The sequence below is a fragment of the Chinchilla lanigera genome, unplaced genomic scaffold (genome assembly GCF_000276665.1).
Source record: "Chinchilla lanigera isolate Chin_1 unplaced genomic scaffold, ChiLan1.0 scaffold00042, whole genome shotgun sequence".
NCBI classification, from domain to species: Eukaryota; Metazoa; Chordata; class Mammalia; order Rodentia; family Chinchillidae; genus Chinchilla; species Chinchilla lanigera.
In genome coordinates this window covers 5,224,551-5,248,726 of record NW_004955443.1, presented here as the reverse complement: position 1 = coordinate 5,248,726, position 24,176 = coordinate 5,224,551, and the positions used below count along the sequence as shown (strand labels likewise).

General features: G+C 35.9%; 1 protein-coding gene across 4 annotated transcripts in view; it reads right to left on the bottom strand.

Moving 5' to 3' along the window:
• Atp8a1 (ATPase, aminophospholipid transporter (APLT), class I, type 8A, member 1) overlaps nt 1-24,176 on the bottom strand; it is a 219,983-nt gene that overhangs the window by 113,305 nt on the left and 82,502 nt on the right. For 3 of the 4 annotated variants that reach the window (XM_005391918.2, XM_005391917.2, XM_005391920.2), the window contains 7 exons: nt 24,022-24,149; nt 21,341-21,418; nt 20,169-20,257; nt 14,856-14,900; nt 4,804-4,876; nt 2,537-2,642; nt 1,232-1,314 (listed from right to left, as the gene is read on the bottom strand). In XM_005391918.2, the coding sequence (XP_005391975.1) occupies nt 1,232-1,314; nt 2,537-2,642; nt 4,804-4,876; nt 14,856-14,900; nt 20,169-20,257; nt 21,341-21,418; nt 24,022-24,149 (602 nt within the window). The remainder of the gene's footprint in view (nt 1-1,231; nt 1,315-2,536; nt 2,643-4,803; nt 4,877-14,855; nt 14,901-20,168; nt 20,258-21,340; nt 21,419-24,021; nt 24,150-24,176) is intronic. The other variant, XM_005391919.2, reaches the window with a different exon arrangement.

Below are 24,176 nucleotides of genomic sequence, written 5' to 3'. Positions count from 1 at the left end.
GGTTTTTCTCCGGTACCGGGAACCGAACTCACGACCTTGCGCTTGCCAGGCAGGCGCTTTTGCCGCTGAGCTAAATCCCCAGCCCCAAGGCACAGTCTATGGAAGCACCACCTGACCAAGATTCGCAACATTCCCAGCACCTCACAAACCTTGTGCTAGTTTCTAATCAATCTCCCTACCTTGAGGCAGCCACTGTCCTGAATTCTGTCATCATGAACCTTTTCTAGCTGATTTAAAGCCGAATATAAATGAATTTAAAAAGGATGCACAGCTTTGTGTCTGGCTTTTTATTTCTGGTGCAGTGTAGTGCTTTTGAGAATCATCTATTGATGAATCAAGAACTCATTCTTTTTTATTGTTTAGATATTCCCACTGTCAGAGAATTTCACAATTTGTTTCTTCTCCTATTGATGAACATTTGGTTTGTTTCCAGTCTTCAGCTACTATTTATAGTATATGGATAAAGTATATGGATAAAGCTGCTATGGATATCCATATAGTATATGGATAAAGCTGCTATGAACATTCCATTACAAGTCTTGGTGGACATAAACTTTCATTATTCCCATATAACTGACTATATTTGCTAAGTCAGGTGTAAATTTATCTTCATTAGAAAACTCTTAAGAGGTTTCACAGAGGGATTATACTACTGTACATATCTATTAGCAATATTGATTCCAACATTTTGATTATTGTCGTTAACATTTGCTGTGCCTGATATTTTAAATTTTAGCATTTTTACTATAGGTGCAATGGTATATCATTGTAGTTTTGTATTTCCTAGGGGACTAATGCTTTTTCTTGTTCTTATTGGCCATCCAGATGCCATCTTTTGTGACATATAAGATCAAGCCTGACAACTTAAAAAATTGGTCCTGAATGCTTAATCAAAAATAGTAACAATTACAATAATGTTGGAAATATGGAGAAGGGTAAGCAAAAGAAAGGATGATTTAATAAAAACAAGTTCTTACTTAGCAGACTAGAACAGAAAGTCAGTAGATATGTATAATATTGCAGAACTAATATATAGTATCAAACTTTATTACCAATCACACATTTTTAAAAGTATGACACATACAAATGCTTAAAGAAATAAAGAATAGAAAGATTGCTTTTGGAGTGGGAAATTCCTACTTTATTATGAGCCTTCTGTTATTGCTTTACCTTTGAATTAATTTAAGTACATATGTTACATTGGTTAAAAAGAAGCTTAGAAATAACTTACTGAATCTATAATGACCGAGTCGGGTGTTCTTCCCGTGAAAACGAAATTCAGCTGCTTGGCTGCTCGCACCAGTGCTCCCTCATCTGTTTCAAATGAACAGGTAAAAGCAAATATGACGGAAAAAGTTATCTCCAATACAAGAGAAATGCCAGCAGATCAAACAGTTTCCTGTTTAATTAAATTCTTTACATTCTGGCATCTGTGTTGAAATCCACTTCTTTTACAATTACATGACAATGCCAGAGGAATGCACAATAAGGACGTGAGAAACACCTGGCTCTCAGCATCATGTTTCTGAATATTAAGTCTCACTGTCAGTAATTAATATATTTATCCTTCTAAGGATAATGTAAGTGTATTCCTTAGTCCAGCATGTTTGCTAGAAAACCCTTTTTAGAAAACCTTTCTTGAAATGAATGGCACAGAAGTGTCTTTTTAAGTTTTATCCTTTTTCATTCTAATGCGCTGAAGAAAAACTAACACTTCTATTTGAGGATTCAACTTAAACTGATTAAAGGGAATTGATGCTTTATTACTTATCAGCTCCTTTCATTACTATATTAGAAAATATTTTCATTACTGAGGGTGTGGGATTAAAAATATTCACATAGATTCTATTCTAACCGTATGAGATGTACTATTTCTTTCCCTTCTTAGGAGTTTGGTGCATTTTATAAATCATGGCACTGGGTGAAAATACCAAGAGTTCTCCAAAAGATGTTCTTTTTTCCCCTAATATTTTATAATTATCTGATTAATTTACCTAATTTTATAATGAAAATGTGTGTATAATTAAACCTAAATGTTCATTACTGATAACTGTGTTAATATTTTATAGAATCTTTTTAAATGTATAAAACTTTCCATATCCAGATTAAAAAAAAACAGTTGTCATTTTCAGAAGACAGCAAACTTTGTGCTCTGTAGCCATATATATCACTATTATTAGGTAAGTAGACCTACTTATGTGCAAAACCAATTTATGACTTATTGTTTATTACTAGTTATTTACAAAGGGAAAATTATTATGTGCATATACAAACTATTTTTATTCATATGTATGACTTTTGTTTATTCAAATTCCCACAGAATACATAGTTTACCCAAGTTGACATGTACAAAGTTATATATTTTAACATATATATTATTAATCCTGACAGCCAAGGTTCCTCTAATTAGTAAGAGAAAATGTTTATTTAAAAAACATAATTTGCCTATCTTTTTCAAGTTAATTTTTATCTACACAAGCCAAAGTTTCAGAACAATTTTCCATACCAAAATGCTTCATAACTGCTTCATTTTTACCTGGAGATGCGGCTTGATAAATGATTTTCTCCCCTTCTCGCTCTGGCACTGCTGTGTGGCAGATCGCCATCATTGTAAGAAATTCACAAATGATAGGTGCAGTTGGCTGTGAGAAATAAACACATAAGTCAGCCTTTTTCATTTAAGCATTTTGACACTAATGGCAGTAATATGACTTCCTGTCTGTCTGTTAATAGCACAACTGTCAAACACTGGGGGCATGAGAGTATGATCAACTAAGAGGCCAAGGTACATTTTTTTTCAACTCATTCACTTCCTAAACATTTCTAAGGTCAAACAGGAATAGTATGGTGAAAAAACGATGAATCCTATCCTTGGAGCACAGGAGAGAAATTCTAAAAAGTTCACTTATCTAGTTGTAATTCCTTGTCAAATTTAAATTTCGGGCATTTAATCTTCCTATGGGCTGGGGTGATGAGGACAGGAGATTTCTCTGTCATGCGTTGCCTTCCCTCTCTCCAAATATAATGATCTTTATCTAAGTTGAGTCTCACTAAACAACAAAAAACCGAGTTACTCCTGTGTATTCCCGTGTGGACTATTGGGGGCTAGGAAGACTGAAAAGGAGACTGATCCTTTTGCTAAGTCTTTACAGGTGACAGACAGACATACAAAGTTAAGCATCTTTCTGTCTAGGTTCTGATGAAGGAACATGTCATTCAAATACATAAAAGAAAACATATTTCTATGTTTTGGGGTAAAAAATAAGAATCAAAAACAAAGTGAAGAGATTAGAAAGCTACATCAAAACATTATTTGAAAAAAACTGTGTTCAGTCTAAAAAAAGAGAAAACAGACATGGTCCCTGGCTTGTGAAGCTCAGACTTGTGGAGAGATGGAATACAAGTACCCAAGTATTTACAGTGGGCTAAGAACTCTATAAAGAGACTGTACAAATATGAAAGGAGACTGGGGAGAGCCCGTGATTATTCTCAAGAGCAGGAGGTATTTCTATTCAAGTGGATGAGGGGTTAGCCTCATGAAGAAGTGAGAGAAGGGATTTCCACCAGGCAGGAGGGGCACATATCTGAAAAGGTTCTACAGAGGAAAAGAAGGAAGTGTGAGAAAACTGACGGGCACTGGTCTCAGGAGAAAGAAAGGAAAAGCAGCTTGAAGGGAGGCTGGTGCCTCAGGCATGGGCCAGATGACAAAACTCTGAATGAAGGGAGGAGCCAGAGAGTGGTTTTGAATAGGAGGGGACAGTACTTGATTTCCATTGCATCACTCTGTCCATCCTGTGACAACTGGAGAGGAATGAAATGGAAACAAGTAGACTGGTTATGGCAGTAACCTGGACAGGACTGAACTGAAGCAGACCCTTGGGGTGTGTTCTAGAAGTCAGCACTGATAAGGGCTTGGAGACTAATAGGACATCTGACTGACATAGATTGAGAGGAAGGTATAAAAGGTAAGCCTTGAGTTCGTGGAAAGAGTAACAAGATTGATGATGAGCAATTTACTGATGCTGGTAAAACAATAGGGAAGAAGTAGCTAGCTCCAGGTTTTGTAGGTAGTGATGTACTGTGTTGAAGACTCTCTTAAGGGGGAATAAAAAATTCCCACTCATACAAAGGCACCTATGTGAACAGACTGCTAGGGTCCTACCCCAAGGCAGAGGTGTTAAATCTACTTGGGCTAGAGGGGAAGTGTTTCTGGGTAGTGATCATAAATTCAGCTTTTGATATACTGAGCTTGAGCAATTGTGAGAAAACCTTAAATTCCAAGAGATCTTGTAATTTAATCTGTTGGAATCAGAATAAGTGTCAGTAACTTCATAACTCTGTAAGTTCACAACGGGTGGCAGATGCCAAGTTCCTACTGTGGATTTGGCATTGGTTTCACGATACTGAGCAAGTAACTCTGCTTTCATAATATTTTCAATTGTTTTAGGACTTTAAGTATTAATAAAAGTACTATAAAGATATTAATTCTTTACTACATAGGAAAATACATTTAAAAATTAATAGTGAGTTGTTTCATATAGAATTCTACAATTATATAAAATTAAACATTTTAAAATGATAGAATGATAAATGATAACAAAACTAAACTTTCAACTAATATGAATTCATTTTGGCCATGTAAAAGTGATTTACAAGAGATTCTAATAATTAGCAAAAAGATCATGAAGTAAAAAATATATATATATACACAAGTACATACATAGACACAAAAACACAGAAGACAGTTGAGAGACACTCATTAATTTTCATTCATTAAAGAAAAGAATGGTTTACATCACTTACATGATTATTTTGGAGATTTTCCAGCAATGATGGGTCACTAAATGTTTTTTCATCTCCAAACTGTGAGCTCTGCCTAAAAGGAGAAAAAAAATGAAGCAACCTGGCTCATTTATAAAGCTCATTCATCTATTTGTAACTCACTTTTAAAGTAAATCATTATGCCTGTAAACCTCGAATGATTTAAATACAACATGGCCTGAATTTGTAAATAAGATGCCACGGTTTTCAGGATTTTATCATAAAATATATGGACACACTCTAAAATGTGACAGGCATCTGCAGTGTAATGAAAATATTTTAATTTTACAGTTCATTTTCTTGGAGTCAAATTATATAGCCACATAGCACTTAAAAATTAAGTTTTTAAGGTTCTGTGTATTAAAGAAGTTAATATAAAATATTAATTCTTTTATTTTAGCTACATAAGAAATGTTTACTGTATTTGTAGTGTTATCACTCCATCACTATCATGTGAAATATAAAAATACAACAAACTATATGCCAACATCTATCACTAACAAATATCTGAGCTAATATGTATAAAGATCACATCTGTTCATCATAAAAGTGTATGGAACTTTTGTCTTGTGGCTATCTTTGGATGCAAATATATTATGTACTTCATATGAAAGAAACGAGTCAGTTTATAACCTAGCTATCATTAACTAACGGCCATGCAATTTAAGAGATTCAAAAGAAAAACAAAAAACATTTAAGTGAGAATGTCAAAACAAGAGTGTATACTGTGAAACACAGAGTGAAAATACATATGGAATTTGTGAACACAAGAAGAAAGTTTCAGAATATACTATGGATAAAACAATGTATTCAGCAATACAATTACAACCCAGGAAGATTTTAATCACTATTTTTTCAGGTTAAAAGACGATTAAGAATACCAATGAATGTACTGAATATTAAGACTTCCACATTGTAACGCCAGCAGTTTGAGAAGAAGGGTAAATCAGTGAAGAAGACTGAATTCAAAATAATAGAATACATAGGATATCTTAAATGGAGCTCCCCCAACTAGTGAAGTTAAAATGTTTAGAGTAAAATAAACCTTTATTTACATGTAGTAGTTTAGTCTATTATTTATCAGAATTATTATATATCTTTATTACCATGCTGTAGTTTAGAAATCTCAACATATCTCTGGATGGCAAAATGAACAATTAATATTATCATTGTTATCATTACTTTAGTTTCAAAGATGGAAGGAAAAAGTCTAAGAACTTTTAAATAATTTATTAATGGGCAGATAGAAAAACTGGCATATATTTTCCTTACAAATACTGTGACTTATTAAAACGTTTATTACTTGGGACTTTGTAAAGTTTTCTTCTTCTTAAAATGTATTCATTAAGCTGAAAGTGATGGCAAACTCCCAGCACTCCGGGAGGCCCAGACAAGCGGATCAAAAGTTCACGCCCAGCCTCAGTGATTTAGCAAAGCTCTGTCTCAAGCTAAAAATATTTAAAAAAAGATTGGGACGTAGCCCAGTGTGAAGCCCCTGGGTTCAATCTCCAGTACTGTCCAACCCCCAGTATTCTTTAATGTTTCACAGTTAATACTGTCCAACTTTGTTAAAGAAACTGAAATGTCAAAGAATATTCACAATCACATCTTGCATGAGGAAGTCTTAATTTCTTTCCAAAGAATTCCAGGCTAAAAGCCTTCATAAATCTGAAGATGTGTCTTATTAATCTCAGCAATATTTTTTTTCATTTCATAAATCCCAGTTGTCATAATTGATATAACTTTCAATGTATTTATAATTGGGTAATTTAAGATGTGCAATTGAAATATTTACACAGACATATCCCATTCTGTTTCCAAGTGAAGGTTCGCCGAGGATAATATTAAATAGTAACTCTTCCCCCAGAAAGTGGCCTCCTTCCTAAGATTGTAAAAAACCATGATCAACTCCTTCTCCAATCAGGCATGGAGTTACCACTGTGCTCCAAAATCTTACAAACCAATCACTTCTCATAAAAATAATAAAATTAGAAAGCTCATTATTTAAGAACAAGAACTATTTTAAAAAGTAACAAAAATAGTATATACTATCAGTTGATAAAACTGTATGAATTTGCAAACAGCTGGAAAATAAAGATGCAGGCCAACATCAACATTTGTTAGCTTTTTTTTCCTAGAAAATTTCAAGCGGCATTTTGCTCATAAGGGGACAAAAGCGTTATGGTGTTTTGCAACACTCAGTAAGACAGGGAGTGTTAACAGCTCAGGCGAGGGGGAGAATGAACATCTAGCTCACAAAGTCATAGAATTTTCAGCTTCTTGCAGCTTGATCTAAAAGCTACAGTACATTGTAAGTAATTATTTCCTATTTATACAAAAATGGAGAATCCCTATAGAAATAAAAATTAAGAGAAAATTTAGAAAATATATGTCCTAATCAGTAATATCTATGTTCATATATGATAGCACAGACTATGAATTGTTTAAAATTCAGAATTCAATGTAATAGTAGATCAGTAAAAAGAAAAAAGATGTTGGTGATTATACCTTTCACCTTAAACCAAAATCAACTCCAGATTAATAGTACATTTACAAAAATACTTGAGATATGGAAAAAAACCTCAGGAATGAGAAACCTAGGTTTCATACATAACTTAGAAAAACAATATTGATAAATCCAACTGTGTACCAATAAATACTCTGCATAACAGAAACTACTGGAGGCAAAGAGAAAGTCAAAGTTAATAAACTGGGGAAAAAATTACCACTTATTAAAAAAAGATCAACAATATGTTAGAATAATGGCAAAAGGATGGAAACATGCAACTCATAGAGAAGGACATATAAGTGGCTTCAAATATCCATTCAGTGGGAGCTTGTAATCAGACAAATGACATTTATCAACTTGGAAAGAATAAAGTTTGACAACTCTGTGCTACTGTAATTATAGAAAAACTGTAAAGCATTTATTGTTGGTAACAATTAAATTGGTACATACAATCTCTACAAGGGCAACAGAGTAAAATTAAAATATTTTGATTCAGCAGTTCTAATTCAAGGGAATAACTGTATTAGTAATTTGCCTGGCGTAAAATGCTGTGCATACAAAATTTATTCTTTGTAGCACTTTTTAATAGCAAAAGGTGAGAAATAACCTAAAGGCCCTATCAGGAATGTTGCTTTAAAAATTTGTGCAACACAGGAAAGTCTCGGCAATACATATCAAATGAAGAGCTGGTACAAAACATTATATGCTTCACTCTGTTTCCAAATGTGAGAGAAAAATTAAATTTGTAGAAGAGGTCTCGAAGGTTACACCTGAAATTGGCCACACTGAGTGTCTTCAGAAGTAGAAACGGAGGGGTGTTAGACAGGAAAGGGGGAATTTTTTTTCATTTGACACGCTTTACATTTGTAATCAAAGTGTTAGGGACTTAAAAAATAAATTAAAAATTAGAACAAAATCCATGTCAGTTACCTGAAGCATATACACATCCTACACATAAACTAAATGTTTACATTATACACACGAATTTACACACATGAACACAGACATGAAGACAAAGGCAGTGTGACTATAAACTTTTTTATTTTTATATTTTATAAAATTAACCACTTTAGTGAGTACAAGGGTCTTGTACTTGCACACTTTAGCAAGCAAACAGAACGACAAGCTTCAAAATCTGTAACATTCCAAATGTCCTGCGTGGAGAAAATTGTGTTTAACCATGTCATATAGAGGACACTTGTCTATTTAGGAGCTAGTTGCCTGCATTCTACTATGTAAGGATAAAAACATGTAAGTTTCACTCATGTGTGATTACAGTCACATTCAAAACATCAGAATTTTCTAGTCAAGTTCAGAGCTGACAGAACTTGAGTTTTCATATGTGCCATGTTTTAAATATGCTTAGTGATAACACAATGGAGAATAAGGGGCCAATAAGACCATCTTCTCAGCACTGTAGACACATGAATGTAAGTACAACCTGATAGAGGTAAGGTTTCTAAGAATCACTTTTCTTGGTTTAATGTAGTAATTGAGTATGGGCATAAGAGACAGATTATGAGCACCAATCCACATCTACAGGTCATAGGCATCTGCTTTTGCATCTAGCCTCTGACAAGGTACTGCTGAGCTAGGCCCTGCCATGGCCAGGTGTGCACAGGGACAGGTGTGTGCCCTGCCCCAGAGTAGCCTGAAAGATCTCCTCAGTTGTTTCCAAATTCATCATTAAGTCTACAGTCAACTGTTGGGAGCCACTGGAGCTGGATATTGGTCATATGTGCGAGGGCAGGGCAGAGCCAGAGTGCCTCAAGCAGTCATGCTACCTCAGTATTGAAAAAAGCATCCTGCCTGGACAATTACAGTCGTTAGTCGCTAGGCAACATCACCTCTCCTGATACTAACTTTGCAAGAGTGTAAAATAAACGCTCCTACTGTTGCAGTCCTCTTCCCATCAGGTAAGAGGTAATGCCACCTGACCCAGCTCTTGTCTCTTTTCCGTATTTTCCTCATACCTCCCAATGCTGCTCTCCAGGGTACAATGAGAGACCAACGAGGTTCCCTACAGTCAACAACTTTTTCTAGGAAGTTGTGCTTCAGGGCCACTTATGCTGCGTGCAGCCTGGAAATGGCTGAAGTACAGATAGCACCCTAAACACGCCTCTGGAAAGAAGCCTGAGGTTGACCAATCACTCTGGAGCCCTTTCTTACCCCCAAAGTCTGCTTCATCTAGGGTGGGCCCCCTCTTGCCCATAGCCTGCTCCCATGACCTCATATGTTCCTATCACTGATCTCTCTAGCAGTAACTTTTCTTCTTGTGTCTCAAGAATTATATGCTGGACAGTGAATGGCTTCATGAATGTGCTGAGGTGTGACTGATATCTGGGCAGTTTTGGGGTGAGAACTTGCAGTACTTACAGTCAGGAAATTTCATGCAGATCTCAACAGGAACCCTTGTAGTCTGCTCCCTGTGCCCATTCACACTGTGTTGCTCCCCCTTTGCAAGCCATCATGGTGTGGTCAGTCTCAGCTTTTCAATCCCCCAATTTCCCTTTGGCATTCTTGACAGAGTAAGGCAACCTTGGTTTTTTGTTTTTTGCTTTCTTTGGGGAATTCTCAAAAAGGACAGGCAAAGGCCACAAAGTCCTCTAGAACTGCGCACTTCCAGGCAGCAGGCCCTCTGGCCTGGCCTTTGGCTCTTGAAGAGCGTGCTTCCTCTTTGCCACTTCCCCCTCCAGGTATGTTAGGCTAATCTGAGTACACAGCTCCATGGTTCGAGAGCAGACTTCCTGAATTCCTTATTCAGCTTCTTCAAATGAAAGAAACCAACAGAAGCAATTGAGCAGAGGGATCTGCAGTGACCAGGCAGTGAGAACAGGCCCAGGGGAGGCTCTCAGGCAGGAACGCTGCCATTCATGTCATTCCTCAGCTCTGGACAGGGTACTGGCTGTGCTCACACTCCAACATCTTCAAAGATATGTAATTGTTACCTGGTGATGATTAGGACAGAGGACAGAGGCAGAAACCTAGTTCTGTGAGCACCCATTGTTCACCTTAATAATTTGTTATTGAATTAATGTAATTTTGATCCTGGAATAAATGCATATGTATATATTTTTTCCCCTCTAAATTTCCTATCCGTCTTGGAATCTACTTTGGAGGCCAAGCCTCTGATATGCTCCATGATATGCTTCACAATGGACTTAGTATAAGACAGACGCTGGATGCCAGCCCTTGCTTGGTAGTCACAGCCCCCTGTACCAGGCCGAGTGGGACACTGGCTTCCTGGATGAACTCACAGCACACCACTGAGGGTGGCCTCCAAGTTGGTGTTGAGACTCCTTGATGGCTTGAGGGATAGCTGCCAGGAGAAAGCTCTCCAAGGTGATAAGCACCATGAAGAGTAGCTTGACTCATTCAGCACCGCCTAGGACCTCGGGATATGCCCACTTCTCTAACCTGGAGGACTCACTCTTTGCTGTGGGGTCTCTGCTGGGCTCAGGGTACTGGGAGCCCATAGAACACTGTTTTGCCACAGGGTCTGCATGCCCTGCTTTTCAACCGTACTACTGCTTCCAAATCAAAATTCCATGTTGGAAGATTTAATTTTTAGCACTAAGTTTGTTATTAAGAGACAAGCTGAGACAAGTCTAAGAATATGCATAAATGATTAAATTCAATGATATTTTTGTTAAAGGCTGGTTTTAGCCAAAGTAAAGAGGTCCAGTTCTCTACACGACTCAAAGTATTTCTGAAGATCTGCGATTACAAAACAGGAGTTCCAAATCTATTCTGTGAAGGCTGCATCACTGGGATAAATAAATTATCTGTCAAGTGGACTGCTTTGAAGATCAACGCTCATTTAGGTGTGTTAGATCTCATTATTATATGGTCACATCTGGAAGAATGTTTTAGTGCACCTAGCTTTTGCAGCAGAATACATAAATACCATTTACTCCAACATAATTATACACTGGAATGAAATGAGGAAATAAGTGACTAGAAGATAGAAAACTACTATCCACTGAATTCTGGGATAATATTAAGAACCACAGTGAAGTGACAACATACAGCCACTTTAATCACCTTGGAGAACCAGCCTCATTATCATTTGCTTAAAAAACCATCAGAAAGAATACTATAGAACTATAATAAAGAGTTAAGAAAAACAAGTAATATGTTACTTGGGATTGACTACAAAATAATAGTGGAAGGAAAGGACAGGTGGGCTGAAATCAGCCTTGAGCACATACTTTTCAAGCAAGTAATGGGTACTTTTCTGGGTTTTTGTTTATGCTTAAAATTTGCCACAAAAGCAAGAAAACCTTATGGAAATACATTATTTTGGCAAATAAACATATTTTAATGGCTACACAGATGCTAAAAAGATCTTTTTATTTAATCCCCAAATTATCGATACTGCCAATTTAGAGACGGTAGTGTTTTCAAGGAAAGGAGTTAATCTGTGTGGTTATATGCTTTGCCATGGTTGTTGGCAGCAATGAGAAAACTGTACCACTGTTGGACTAAGTAGTTACTGGGTGGGAAATAACTTTATCTATGTAAACTACATTTATATCCTTATGGTTTAGATCTAAAGTGTCTCCCCAAAGTCTCATGTACTCAGAGGTGGGGCTTTTAGAGGGTAACTGCATCATGAGGACACTACACTCAGCAGTGCTTAATCCACTGATGAGTCCATAGTCCAGTGTGCAGTTACGAGGTGGGTCACTGGCAGGGTGCTTAGGGAGGGTATCTCTTACTCTGGCTCTTCCACTTTCTCTCGGCTTCCTGCCTGCCATAAAAAGCTAGCTTTCCTCTACCATACCCTTTCACTCTGCCATTTCTGCCTCAAAGCCAGCCAACCACGAACTGAAATCTCTGGAACCATGAGCCAAAATAACCCCCTCTTTCTTAAGTTGTGGGTGTCAGGTATTTTGTCCCAGTGATGGGAAGGCTGACTAATATGAATATATTTAGGTGAATACAGCTGTAGCCATCATATTATTTTTATTGTCAATAGAATGTGCTTGAGAGGGTTTGCCTTCAAACTTGTAATAAATATGCTTCAACTTTAAAGTTCTGTGGTGAATACTCATTCAAGTGGGATAGTAAACTATAAACAACTCAGCAGTTTTACATATGGATTTCAGTGAACTTCAAACTGAAAGGTGAAACTGCTAAACAGACAGCTTGGAGTTCACTTTCAGAGTTCTGATTTATGGCCCTCTATATACTCTACACTTGAACACCAGCAGCATGAAAACATGGTCAGATGCCTGGAGCACAGGTTTCAACCTTGATTTCCTGGGAAACATAAAACCATTTGGATGAGGTTGGGCCAATAGAAGATTTATGAATGTACAAAGTTGTGTACGAAGTTCAATGTGTGAACTTTCCTTCAGTGAGTCAGATTTACTTGGTTTGCTTGCTGCTGCTTAAGTACAAAAAAAATTTACTGAAAAAAATTCAAAGTTGAAACATATTCAATGAAATAGTGAATAAAAACAAATTACTTTCAAGTTTCAAGGCTATCTTGTACTCTAAAAGATATTTGTTAAAGTCTGTAAGATATAATGTACAGAGCTTCACTAAATAAGAAGGTAGGAATTCACCAATGATTGTTATATTGCATATTGTTGTCTTCAAATTAGTTGTTCAGATTATCAGATATAAGCATGTAAAATTGGCCAACAAATTTAAGCATTAACTATTCCATGGTTTGATCAATTTTGCAGATTAATTCTTACATCTGGTAAGCTGAGCAACTTCGTTGAAGATAACAATATGTAATATAACATCCACTGTTAATTCCTCTCATCTTGTTTTGAAACCCTGTGTCATTTTTACAGTTTTTGTGTTGTTTTGTGTTATGTTGTTGTTATTTTGTTTTTTTTTATTCTCTTTAAAATAATAAAAAAAGATATAATGTAACCAGCTATGCCATTTTTAAACTCTGGCTCCCGTGTTTGCTGTCTGTACTCTTTCAGGTAAATTCCTTACCAGCTTCTCTGCCTAAATTGTATCAATTTTACAATGGTCATGTCAAAAACGTCATGAGGGTTAAGTGAGGGCCAGCAGAGCGAACACTCAGTGTGGCCCTATTATGTCCCCAAAGCATTATTATGTCCTCTTCAAAGCATTTTAGAAACAGAACTCATTTGATCCTTGAAATTTCCCAAGGATGTCACTACTACTATTAGCCATGTCTCGCAGGTAAGGACGCTCAGGCAGATTAACTTGTTCACGGACACCCTAGATCAGGAATCAAACTTGGGCGATCAGATTCAAGGCCACATCCATGGCCATTCCATATGACTCAGGACATAGTAGAAGCTCAAGAAATATGCATTCTTTCATCTTTAGACATCTATAGGCAATTATTTTATTGATGTGGAATCCAAGTATATAAGAATAAAACTTTATTATAAAGATAGCAAAAGCCTTTGTTAATGTTGCATTTAAAAATTCTTAAAAATAAATTTGGGTATAACATTAAACTGGAATTGTCCACCAATCATAAGATGCTTTGGCACATCTTAAAAATGCTAAAAAGTTAGTTGTGTGCACATGTCAAAATATATGACATCAAAGTGTGAGCTTGTGATGACTTGTTAGTTGTCACATGAATCAAACAGCTGCCTCTGTTAGTAACCCTTGGTATTAGCATGTGTACTGAACATTTTTATCAAATCTCCACTTAAATGAAATAAATTCCAGGTTGAAAAATATTAAATGCTGTTGAACTTCAATGCATATCAGAAATTTGGCTTAATCATACAATACATATACAATCTAATAATAAAAACATAAGTATAAAGCTTCAATATTTGATAATCATCATTAAAGGAACCTGTTTTATCAAATTTTATTTGCCACCAAATGATGAATTACAGAAATAACAAAATAAACTTATGCTATCCTGAATCAAGATGTAAATACACAAGAGTTCTAAATAAAACAAAAAACAAAGGAAAGGTGTGAAATTAAGCCTATAAAATGCTGTGTTTAATAAATCTACAATTAATTATATTGCAGTTTACTGTAGTGCTGAGTGACACATTATCAGAACATTTGTGCCAACTACTTCATTAAAAATATTCACTTTTTAGTCCCTTAAAAGACATTAAAATAATGAAAAATATAAAAGGAAATTTCCACTGGGTTATGCTTCAGCAGCCTTTTTTGCAGAGTCTACACAAACGGGCAGAAGGGGGCACTGCTGAGCTGAAAAACAAGATAGCTTTAGGACTCATAGCTGACATCTTAGGTAGTTCACAGCCCAGGGACTGTAATACTGAAGTTGATCCTTACAGGCCTTATTATAGACAAATAACATAAAACTCTAGCAACTCTAACCTTTAAACAAGTGTTCACAAAGTGTTTATAAAGGTTACTCAATAGAAAATCAGATGTTCAGTTGATTTCAGAACATACCTACTTTATAGCCTTGTCATGCAACCTGGTGAACAATGCTGTTTTCACAAGTAGTGAATGTGTTTAACAAAATGATGAAACATGAACCTTTTAAAGAGACCAATGAGACAGAAAGGCTCACACAGCTTACCATTCATCAGGAGAGCACCCATAATCCTCAGGTTCAGGGACATGGCTTCAGAAAGCGAGAGGAGGGATAGAAAGAAAGGAAAAATAATCACAGAAAGGCTGAGAACATAAAACCATGAGCAAGGGAAGCACTGAAAGATGGATCTCTAAAGTGTTAAGAAAATGAACTTTTAGTTGAGGCTGAAAGAATGGCAGTTAGTACAGTAAGTAGAATATGATGATTTATGGTAACTAAGCAGGATCACAAAGGGGTCCTGTAACTGGAGAGCCAATCTGCCACAAAAAGTTCATTGAATTGATGTGTAGAATTCAAGATTCAGTAAAAACTATTTAAACTTAGTAATTTAAATACAAGTTAGAGTCAATGGAAAAGTAATCGTATCAATTATACAATCATACATAATATAATAACATATTATATAATTAGAACAGCGTTTTAATGAAACAAACTTCTTAATACCTAGGAACAAGCTATCACACTGATAAAATCTGCTAAATACCAAAGAGTTTAGAAAGAACTTTGGCCACCATGCAATGAACCACATTTTAAAAGACTAATACTAAAAACTGTTTACTTAAAACTACAATTGACTCAAACTTTTGTTTTTATCTCAAACAGAAAATGTGCTCAGCAATATTTTAAATTTCATCCATGAGCTCATTTGAACATGGGTATAGTCTGCTTGGTGTATTTCATTTCAATCAATCATGTATTCAGTCCCAAGAGGCCCAAAATATAAGACAGAATAGATTTTATTATGTCCCATTCCTTTCATGATATATTTTTATTTGATATTTTTCCTTTAAATTAAAATTAGACATAGTTAAATTTAAAAAGTGAGTTGAGTATAAATGTAGTGATTATTGTTCTTGACAAACAAAATAAACTTTGTTGAAAACACATACTATTCTCCCACTCCTTAAATGTCCAGGCTACTCTTTTTCATCAACCTGACCATGACATAGACACTCTAGGGTACCTCTTCTGTCCAAAATATTACATTACCTCCAGTGCAGTATCTACTGTATCATTCCAATTACAATGGAAGTGGTTCCTTTAACTCACTAATCCCTCTTGCTAAAGGGCTTTCGTATATGCTTACACACAAGGGCTCACTCACCCAAAGGAGCTGGCCTGCTATGAAACTCTGTGGCAACTGGCTATAGAATGACGTTGAAGACATCAACCCCAAGACTTGGACTGCAGCCCCAGGACCTTGCTAAGGGAGGGCCTGCAGATTCTGGGTCAAGGTTCTGCCAAGCTGCACTGGTCTTATGCTCCAGCTCTTGATCTCATTCATAGCAGATGGGCTGTTTTTTCGTAAGTTATGTATCTCAATAGCTCCAGAGCTCAAGGGTGAGAGTGCTTCTCCCGGAGTCTGGTGTAGCTCTGGCAGAACGGTAAGTGCTATCCAAGGAATGATGAGCAACAGGCAACGTGCACATCTACTCTTGTTTTGTCTGCATGAGTTTCCCTGATCTCTGCTCAGCAGCTCTGGTGTCTTTGAGCTGCTGGCTATTTACCCTTATGTATGCCAGTGTTGTCATCCACCCGGGAAGCTCTTCGTTTAATCTCATTCATTCTGAGATCTCAGCTCAAGTATCAATATCCCAGGAAGCATTCTCTGACCTCCCTGATTAGACCAAACCCCATCAGAGACCAACACACAGCTCCACACTGTTAAGGTTTTATATTTGACTGTATGATTACTTCATTAGCATGTCTTAATCCTCATTTATACTATAAACTTTAGTAGAGGGGAACCATATCAACTTTGCTGGGATATTATACCTCTGTCCCCTAACAAAGGGTCACTTGGGTATACACAGGAGACTGACCAACATTTGTTGAGATATGTGAATAAATAAATGAATGGTTTTTATTAGCACTTACCACCTGTCATAGTGAGTGAAGTTTGTTGGTTGTTTTTTTTTTTTTTTTTTTTTTTCCGGTACCGGGGATTGAACGCATGACCTTGCGCTTGCCTGGCAGGCGCTGTGCTGCTGAGCTAAATCACCAGCCCCCCAGTTTGTTGGCTGTAACAGATCTTGGGGCTAAGGATTATGATTACTGTGAGGCTTCTCATTGCCAATTTTTTTCTCAGAGAAATAGCTGATCCTTTGGCAAAAACATCTCTAAACAAAATACTGATGTGTAAGGCCATTCAGATACTACATTCATACCTAAAGATTACTTATTAGAATCTCACTTGTCTTATCTAATGGAAAACTATAAATGACTTAATGTTCAGTGACTTTTGCACAAAAAAGGGAAAAAAGCATTGTCTAATTTGCTTAATACATTTTGTTTTTGGCCTCAGAGATCTCTACATCGTTGACAAATATGGTGTGTAAGGATAAACACTAGGACCTTTCCAGCATTAGAATCTCAGCCACTGGACATAATAGCTTCTTGGATATTCTTGGTGTTCAAATAACTATGATTAAACTGACATTCTTACAGGGAGCAATTTGCTGAAATTATGTTTTAATAAGTGTTTAACACTAGCATTTCTATTTTATAGTAAGTTAAATTTATAAATATTATAATTAATTTATATTTAACTGTAATTGTTTCATAAAAATGATCTAAAGAAATAATAAGTTTAAACATAGGCATCTCTAACCCAAAGTTGATCTCTATCATATAATCACTGTAACTATATACAAAGTTTTTCCAACTATATATACAAATCTTTTCAACTTGCTGCCCATCATAACTCCAAAAGGGCAAATTCTGAGCATTGGTTAAGTGAAATCAGAGAAAATTTACTAAAATTCTGAAATATTATTTCAGGGGTTATATCTACATTTTCTCCTTACAAAACTATGGTATACACAGCATGGGCCAAAGATTATGCTACCTGGAGACGGCTAAAATGTAACAGAACTCACCTTCGCTTCTATCTAACGTAAACTAGCCTTACCTTCCTTCTTAAACAGACTGAAGAAGGGTCACCTATAAACTTGTGACTCCAAAGTTTGCTGATACTTGAAAGTTTACAGCAATTTCTCCGGTTTTGCCATCTGTGGCTGGTGGGTAAACACCTTGCTTTCTTTTGTTGGGGCCACAAATGCAAGTAGTATTATATTTCTCCCTATTAGACACTATTTCTCCCTACTATGGGCAAATGGGAACATGATTAAGTGCCCAGAGGAAATCCCTACAGAAAGTTGGATACCGTATTTTCTCCCTCCTACCCTGCATCCTTGTACACCGGCTAGACTAAACATGTGGCCAGTCAGGAGTCCCGGTTTTGCCAAAGCCTTCATGTGTCAGTAACTGCACAATGCGGACAACCCAAATGTCCACTGGATGGGTGGGGCAGGTGATGTTTACTATAAACTTAATCAGTGTTAAGGATGCCAAAAGAAAAAGCGTCACTAATACACGATCGCTGGAAGCAGTTTAACGACTCGCTTTACTTAACATGGCTTCTGGTATTTTTGAAAGCATGATACAACATCCAAAGAGGAAATACTTGTTTATACAGTTAAACTGTGCAAACAAGGGAACTTTTGTATTTTAATTCTAAACATGTCAAAAGTTCCTATCTATCTGAGAAGGATCTTAGAGGTCCAATCTCCCACTGCATTGAATTTTAAAGAGTCAGAATATCTGAAAAGAAATTATAAAGTCTAGGGTCACATGATGAATCTGAGACAAAGCTAGAAGTCAAGTCTTAGAACTATACCACATTATTAAGATATATTACTTTCCCAAAAGGAAACTTGTTTCACTGGTACTGTAATCTATAAGAGGACAATATTTTGCTCAAACCCACCCTGTCCTCTCACAGTGGTTAATGATGGTTTCACCACAGATACACAAGGACTCTAGAACTACTGCCTAGGGGTGTCAACAGGAAAATCCTGGTAAAATGCAGAAGAAAGACTAGATCTTGTTTTAGCTTTCTGTTCTGACAGTTTCTTTCCTAATCAATAATTACTAATTTAAAAAACTTATTTAAGTGGATTTTGCACAAAGTAAAAAAGGGTATCAATTATTAAACATCTCATGGTAGAAATAACATCTGTGAATGAATTTGTGTGAAAACCAACACTGGCATAGATCTGACAGCACATGTGTAATATGAGAAAATGTAGAATCACAATAGGCCTCTCCTTCGCTTCTCGGGGGTAGCTATGGGGAGAACCTGGAAGTACAAGATGCCTAAGTGAGGCTGCAATGCTCCTGCTCCGAAGTCACTGGAGAGGGGAAGGAGATGAGCTTCTTTTGTCTGAGGTCTTCAGATCAGAGGAAGGATGCAAGAATAGCACCTAGACCTATAAATATTATCTGCGTTTCTTAACAGCCTTTCTTTAGGGTGTGAAAAAAGCTATTAAATCTTTTTCTAATGTTATTTATATACATAATTTGAACTTATTTTTAGTCATACTCTCTCCTGCCCCCAAAGAACAGGCATATCTGCTTCCATCTATTTCTCTTTGTAGACTATGTCTACAGCAATTAGCATGCACCTTTCCAATTTTTCATGAATTGGTCACATATTTATGATTTTAATCAAAATTCAACAATTGGTATAATTTTTTTTTCCAAGCCCAACATTCTTTTTACATCGACTTACTGTTTGGAGATGAAGTCTGAATGGGGACAGTGGTTAACAAGAAAACCCAAATGTAAGTGCCAATGTTTGCATAATTAGAGGCCTCATTTCTAAACAAGTAGAATTTCAAATGTTTGATAACAGGCCAATGTTAATCAATCAGAAGTAGGTTTCATTCTTCAACCATGTCTTTTTTGGGAAATGTAGACTTTAATGTTTTCACGTTGCTCTACTAAGTATTTCAAAGTGAAGGGTTTTGAATGGCTTAGGTAAACATAACTGGAAATAAATTAAATGGATGCCCAATAAGCACATTCTAAAGAACATCAACAGCCTCATAAAAGCTTTTGTTAATATTTATTATCTTCTGTTTTAAGAGTTTTGCATCCCAACTTCCTTCCCATCATTAGAATTTTAGACTGCTCTATGACCACAAAGAAGAGAGTTAATAAGAGGAAAAATAATCATTCAAAATAATGGTTAGAGAAATGACAATAGTATTTTAGCTTGAAACTTGACCTGACTACATCTGCTTACCACACTCAAGCTGTATACTTAATTTCACAGCAGCACAAAGAGAAATGTTTCTTCTTACTAGGGCCCGATAGAGAACTTTGACAACTCTGAACACTTCTAAGACCCACCTTTTATCATTCCCTTGAAAACACCACCAAACCACAAGCAGGACATAGTGTGTCCTGAAGTAAAAAGAGCTACTTTTTTAGATATAAAGGAAGAAAACTCACCCATAAGCAACTCCTGCTATGGTGCACTTCTTAAACTGCATTACATTGCATGTGAGAGTACCAGTTTTATCAGAAAAAATGTATTTAACCTAAAAAAGATAAATATTTCTCAATGTTGCAAACATTTTAATAGAGGGAGAAAACCTTAAATTATAATTTTTATAAACTTTGCTACATTGTAGGCATACAATAAATATCATTAACTATTTTTTGCACATTCAAGGAACATACTGTTTTTAAAAATATTTTAGCAATAAATTATTTCATATATAAGTACTAAAGACTATCGAGATATTAGAAAAAACTAGTCATAGAGATATATGCCTAGTGTGATTTGAATTCCACTTGAAAGTATCACTACTAAACATTTAGAGAACACAAGGACGTTTATCAGCATTTCGCAGTATAATAAGCAACTGCAGACCTGGAGATAGCTTGTGCAATTAACTTCATCTATCTGGATTAGTAAGAAAAAGTATATTCTGTCCTAAATACTATTGAATAAGAGTTGGAAAATGACAAAAGTGCAAGCATTTGGCTAGCATAGATAAAGGGTTCACAAATATACATATACAGTCATGTGCTCCATAGGGATATTTTAGTAAATGAGGGACTGCATACACGATGATGGTCCTACAAGATTATATTGCCTAGTGATGCTACAGCTGTCAACATGTGTGAATACATCTGTGATGCTCTCACATGACCACATCACTCACCTAACCTCGTACTTCTCCAAACATCTCCCCATTGCTAAATGGATGTATGACTACACATGTGAATGTGCTGTGAAATGTGAAACAAATTTTCATTTAACTCGACTCATACAACTTGAACTTTTCCTTCCTTCCTAGCTAAAAATCTCTGACAATTCTATTACTGTTTATAACTCAAAAACAGCCAATATTTCACATACTTATCAAACAGTATTTTGGGGGAAATGCCTATGCTTGAGTAGAACTTTATCTTAGAAGCAAAATCTGTTTTAAGTAGCATTTGAAAACTTTACTTACTAAAATTGCAAATTATTAGTCATGTACCAACAAATGGTCTTGTACCTACTATTCAAATAATGGAAACTTAGGAGTTGTTACTTCATCTGAAGTTACCACTTAAGACAGGAACTATACCAAAGCTGACTTCTGATTCGACACCTATCAATAAGAGTTCACCTGACCAAGTTCCTCGTTCAGATTCGATGTCCGAGCCATTGCTGCAGTGTCTGTGGGTTCATAGTGCATGTCAAGGTCCTTTAAAAAATAAAAAATGAATCACTAAATATAATGGGTCATAATAAGTGAAATTTTAAAAGAAAAGCAATTAGTGTCTTTATTCTCTAATAAGTTACCAAACGAAGCACTAGTTTCTTGCTATTGCTATACCATTTCATTTCCCTGAAAAGTACTCAGTATAAAATATATTTTATAGTTGGAATAGAATGGCATGATAGTTAGAGCTTACCTCTGAAATCAGGCAATCTAGATTGACTATTAGTCTACTATTCAATAGAATAACAGTAATAATAAAGGTGATCTATTGGAAGGATTAAGATAATAACGTGTTCCCTTGAGTATCTGACACAAGGCAAATGCTTTATGTGAGCTAGAAAACAGCAACTAAATGTTGTCCGGTTTCTACTTTCTATCGAATCAAGATTCTATGTATTCTACTTTCTGGGCCAAGTTTCTTGTACTACATTACTTGAAAGTAAAATAAATGGACTCACAAAAACCAAACCAAAAATGTATACTTTTGTATTTATTTGTATTTGCTTTGCACTCAGTAAACATGAGGACTGACTGTGTCATCCAACAAACTAATATTTTTTTCTAGGAGAATACTGTATCTTGTCAACAATTCATAGCTGTAGTTTCTGATTTCCACATGTCAGATACGAAGGCCAAAATCAAAAATGCAAACTGTCATTTCTTCTATCTGAATTCTGCACCGATCAGTATCCCTTCTGGACAAGCCTATTGAGTTTTATGTGCTGTGTTTTAAGAGAGGCATTAACCAATGGGGCCATGACTAGAGAAGAGCAAAGAGACCAGAATGGAGATTAATGCGGAGACCACATGAAAAGATGATCAACCAAAGGAAGTGGGGGCATTTAGTTAGGGAGAAAAAGGTGACAGAAAAATGTTTATGACAGCTGAGTTCAAATGTTTTATAAGGCTAACATTCAGAAACAAGATTGCACACTTCCTCAAGGATCCCCTGGGCAGAACAGGCATGACAGGGAGATAATTACTAATCTCATTTCCATACAAGAAGAAACTGCTCTGTAAGGGAAGATTAGAAAGCCAGTTGTCCCTCTGCTAGGAATGTTATAAAAATTTCTATATATTAAGAAATTGGTTGAAAAGCATAAGTCTCCTCAGTTTACACAACTGGACGGAAATATTAGTTTTGTAAATCCAAATAAAAAACAATGAATGTTACAAAAATTTCTGTATATTAAGAAGATGGTTGAAAAGCATAAGTCTCTTTGGTTTACACAACTGGAAGCAAGTATTATTTTTGAAAGTCCAAATATAAAATAATGAATGGATCAAGTAGCTATCTGACATTCACAGTGAGGTACCTTATTTCTGTGAATGGAACCCTTCAGTAAGTTTTAATGATATTCACACACATTACACAATTCTTCAGCAACACATCCCCTGCAGGAAGAGAGCTGTGCCTGTAGCTCACTTCAGATTTCTGAATTATAGATTTTATACCAAAGAATGAAGAAACCGATAATTTAGGGGGATCATTTATCCTGAAAAGATAATGAGCAGTTGCAAAAGTTTTATTTTACAATCCTAGTATTGTTCATATTGGAAAAACTTTAAAATGAGTCATGAAGAAACATTAAAAATATAGCCAAAATTTCTCAAGAAAAAAATCAAGCTTTCCAACAGAAGGCCAACAGATTTACTAAATTTACATAAATGCATTAACTTTAACCTCAATAAAAATAAAACTGTAGAATAACAACTTATTTTATTTAAAGAATTATTAAATAAGCTGGGTATTGTGGTGCCCATCTGCAATTCTAGCACTTTGGGAGTCTCAAGCAGGACTGCAAGTTCAAGCCCAGCCTGGGCAATTTAACTACTTAGAATTTGTCTCAAAATAAAAAAAAGGGCTGGGCAGTGGGAAGGCTCTGGGTTCCATCCCCAGTATCATATACCCACAAAAATGAAATAGGTATTCAATGCATTTTCCCAGAATTAAAAAATTTGAGAAAATAATTCAGAAGAAAACTTCACGCACAGCTGAAATTATTTATAGTGTGGAAACAAATAAACTGCAAAGATGAATAAATATTATCGATAATCTGGTTGTTAGCAGTAGCAAACACAGTATTATTCATACAGTACTTCATTGCTTATAAAGTCCTTTACTATGTCAAGAGAATCCTCGACCTGTACAACCTGTACAACCACTATGAGATGTAGGGAAAGCATGTTTCTTCTTCCTCATGGTAGCTGCCATGAAAATAACTGTCAAAAAAGTCAAACGGCTAGGCAAAGTTCCCATGTTTAGGAAATTATAATACCAGAACTACAATCCAGGTATCTTTATTCCAAACTCATGGTCTCCCTCTCCTATATATCCCCAAACAGGTTTTCTGAACAAATGACTCACTTTTCTCAAGATGTCTGTTTATAAACACAGAGTCTGAGAAGTGAGACTTTGTTAAAATTTTACGGGCTCAAAAATAACACCTCGTAGTAAACAGAAGGTAGGTGCAATGAAGACTTTTTTTTTCCCTCTGAGAGATCAGAAGTCTTGGTGATAAGGGAAAAGAGTATATACACACTGTACTTAAGGAGGTGACAATGATAATATACTTCATACTTACCCAATTTATGAAGTACGCCTGGGTAAATTTCACCACTTCTAATGTAACCAACAAGCTGATAGGAATGAGATTGTTGAAAAGTATGATGAAAGTCAAGAAATTCAGCCCAAAATTATTAGCGCCACCATCTGTTGGGGGGAAGTGGGAACAATAGC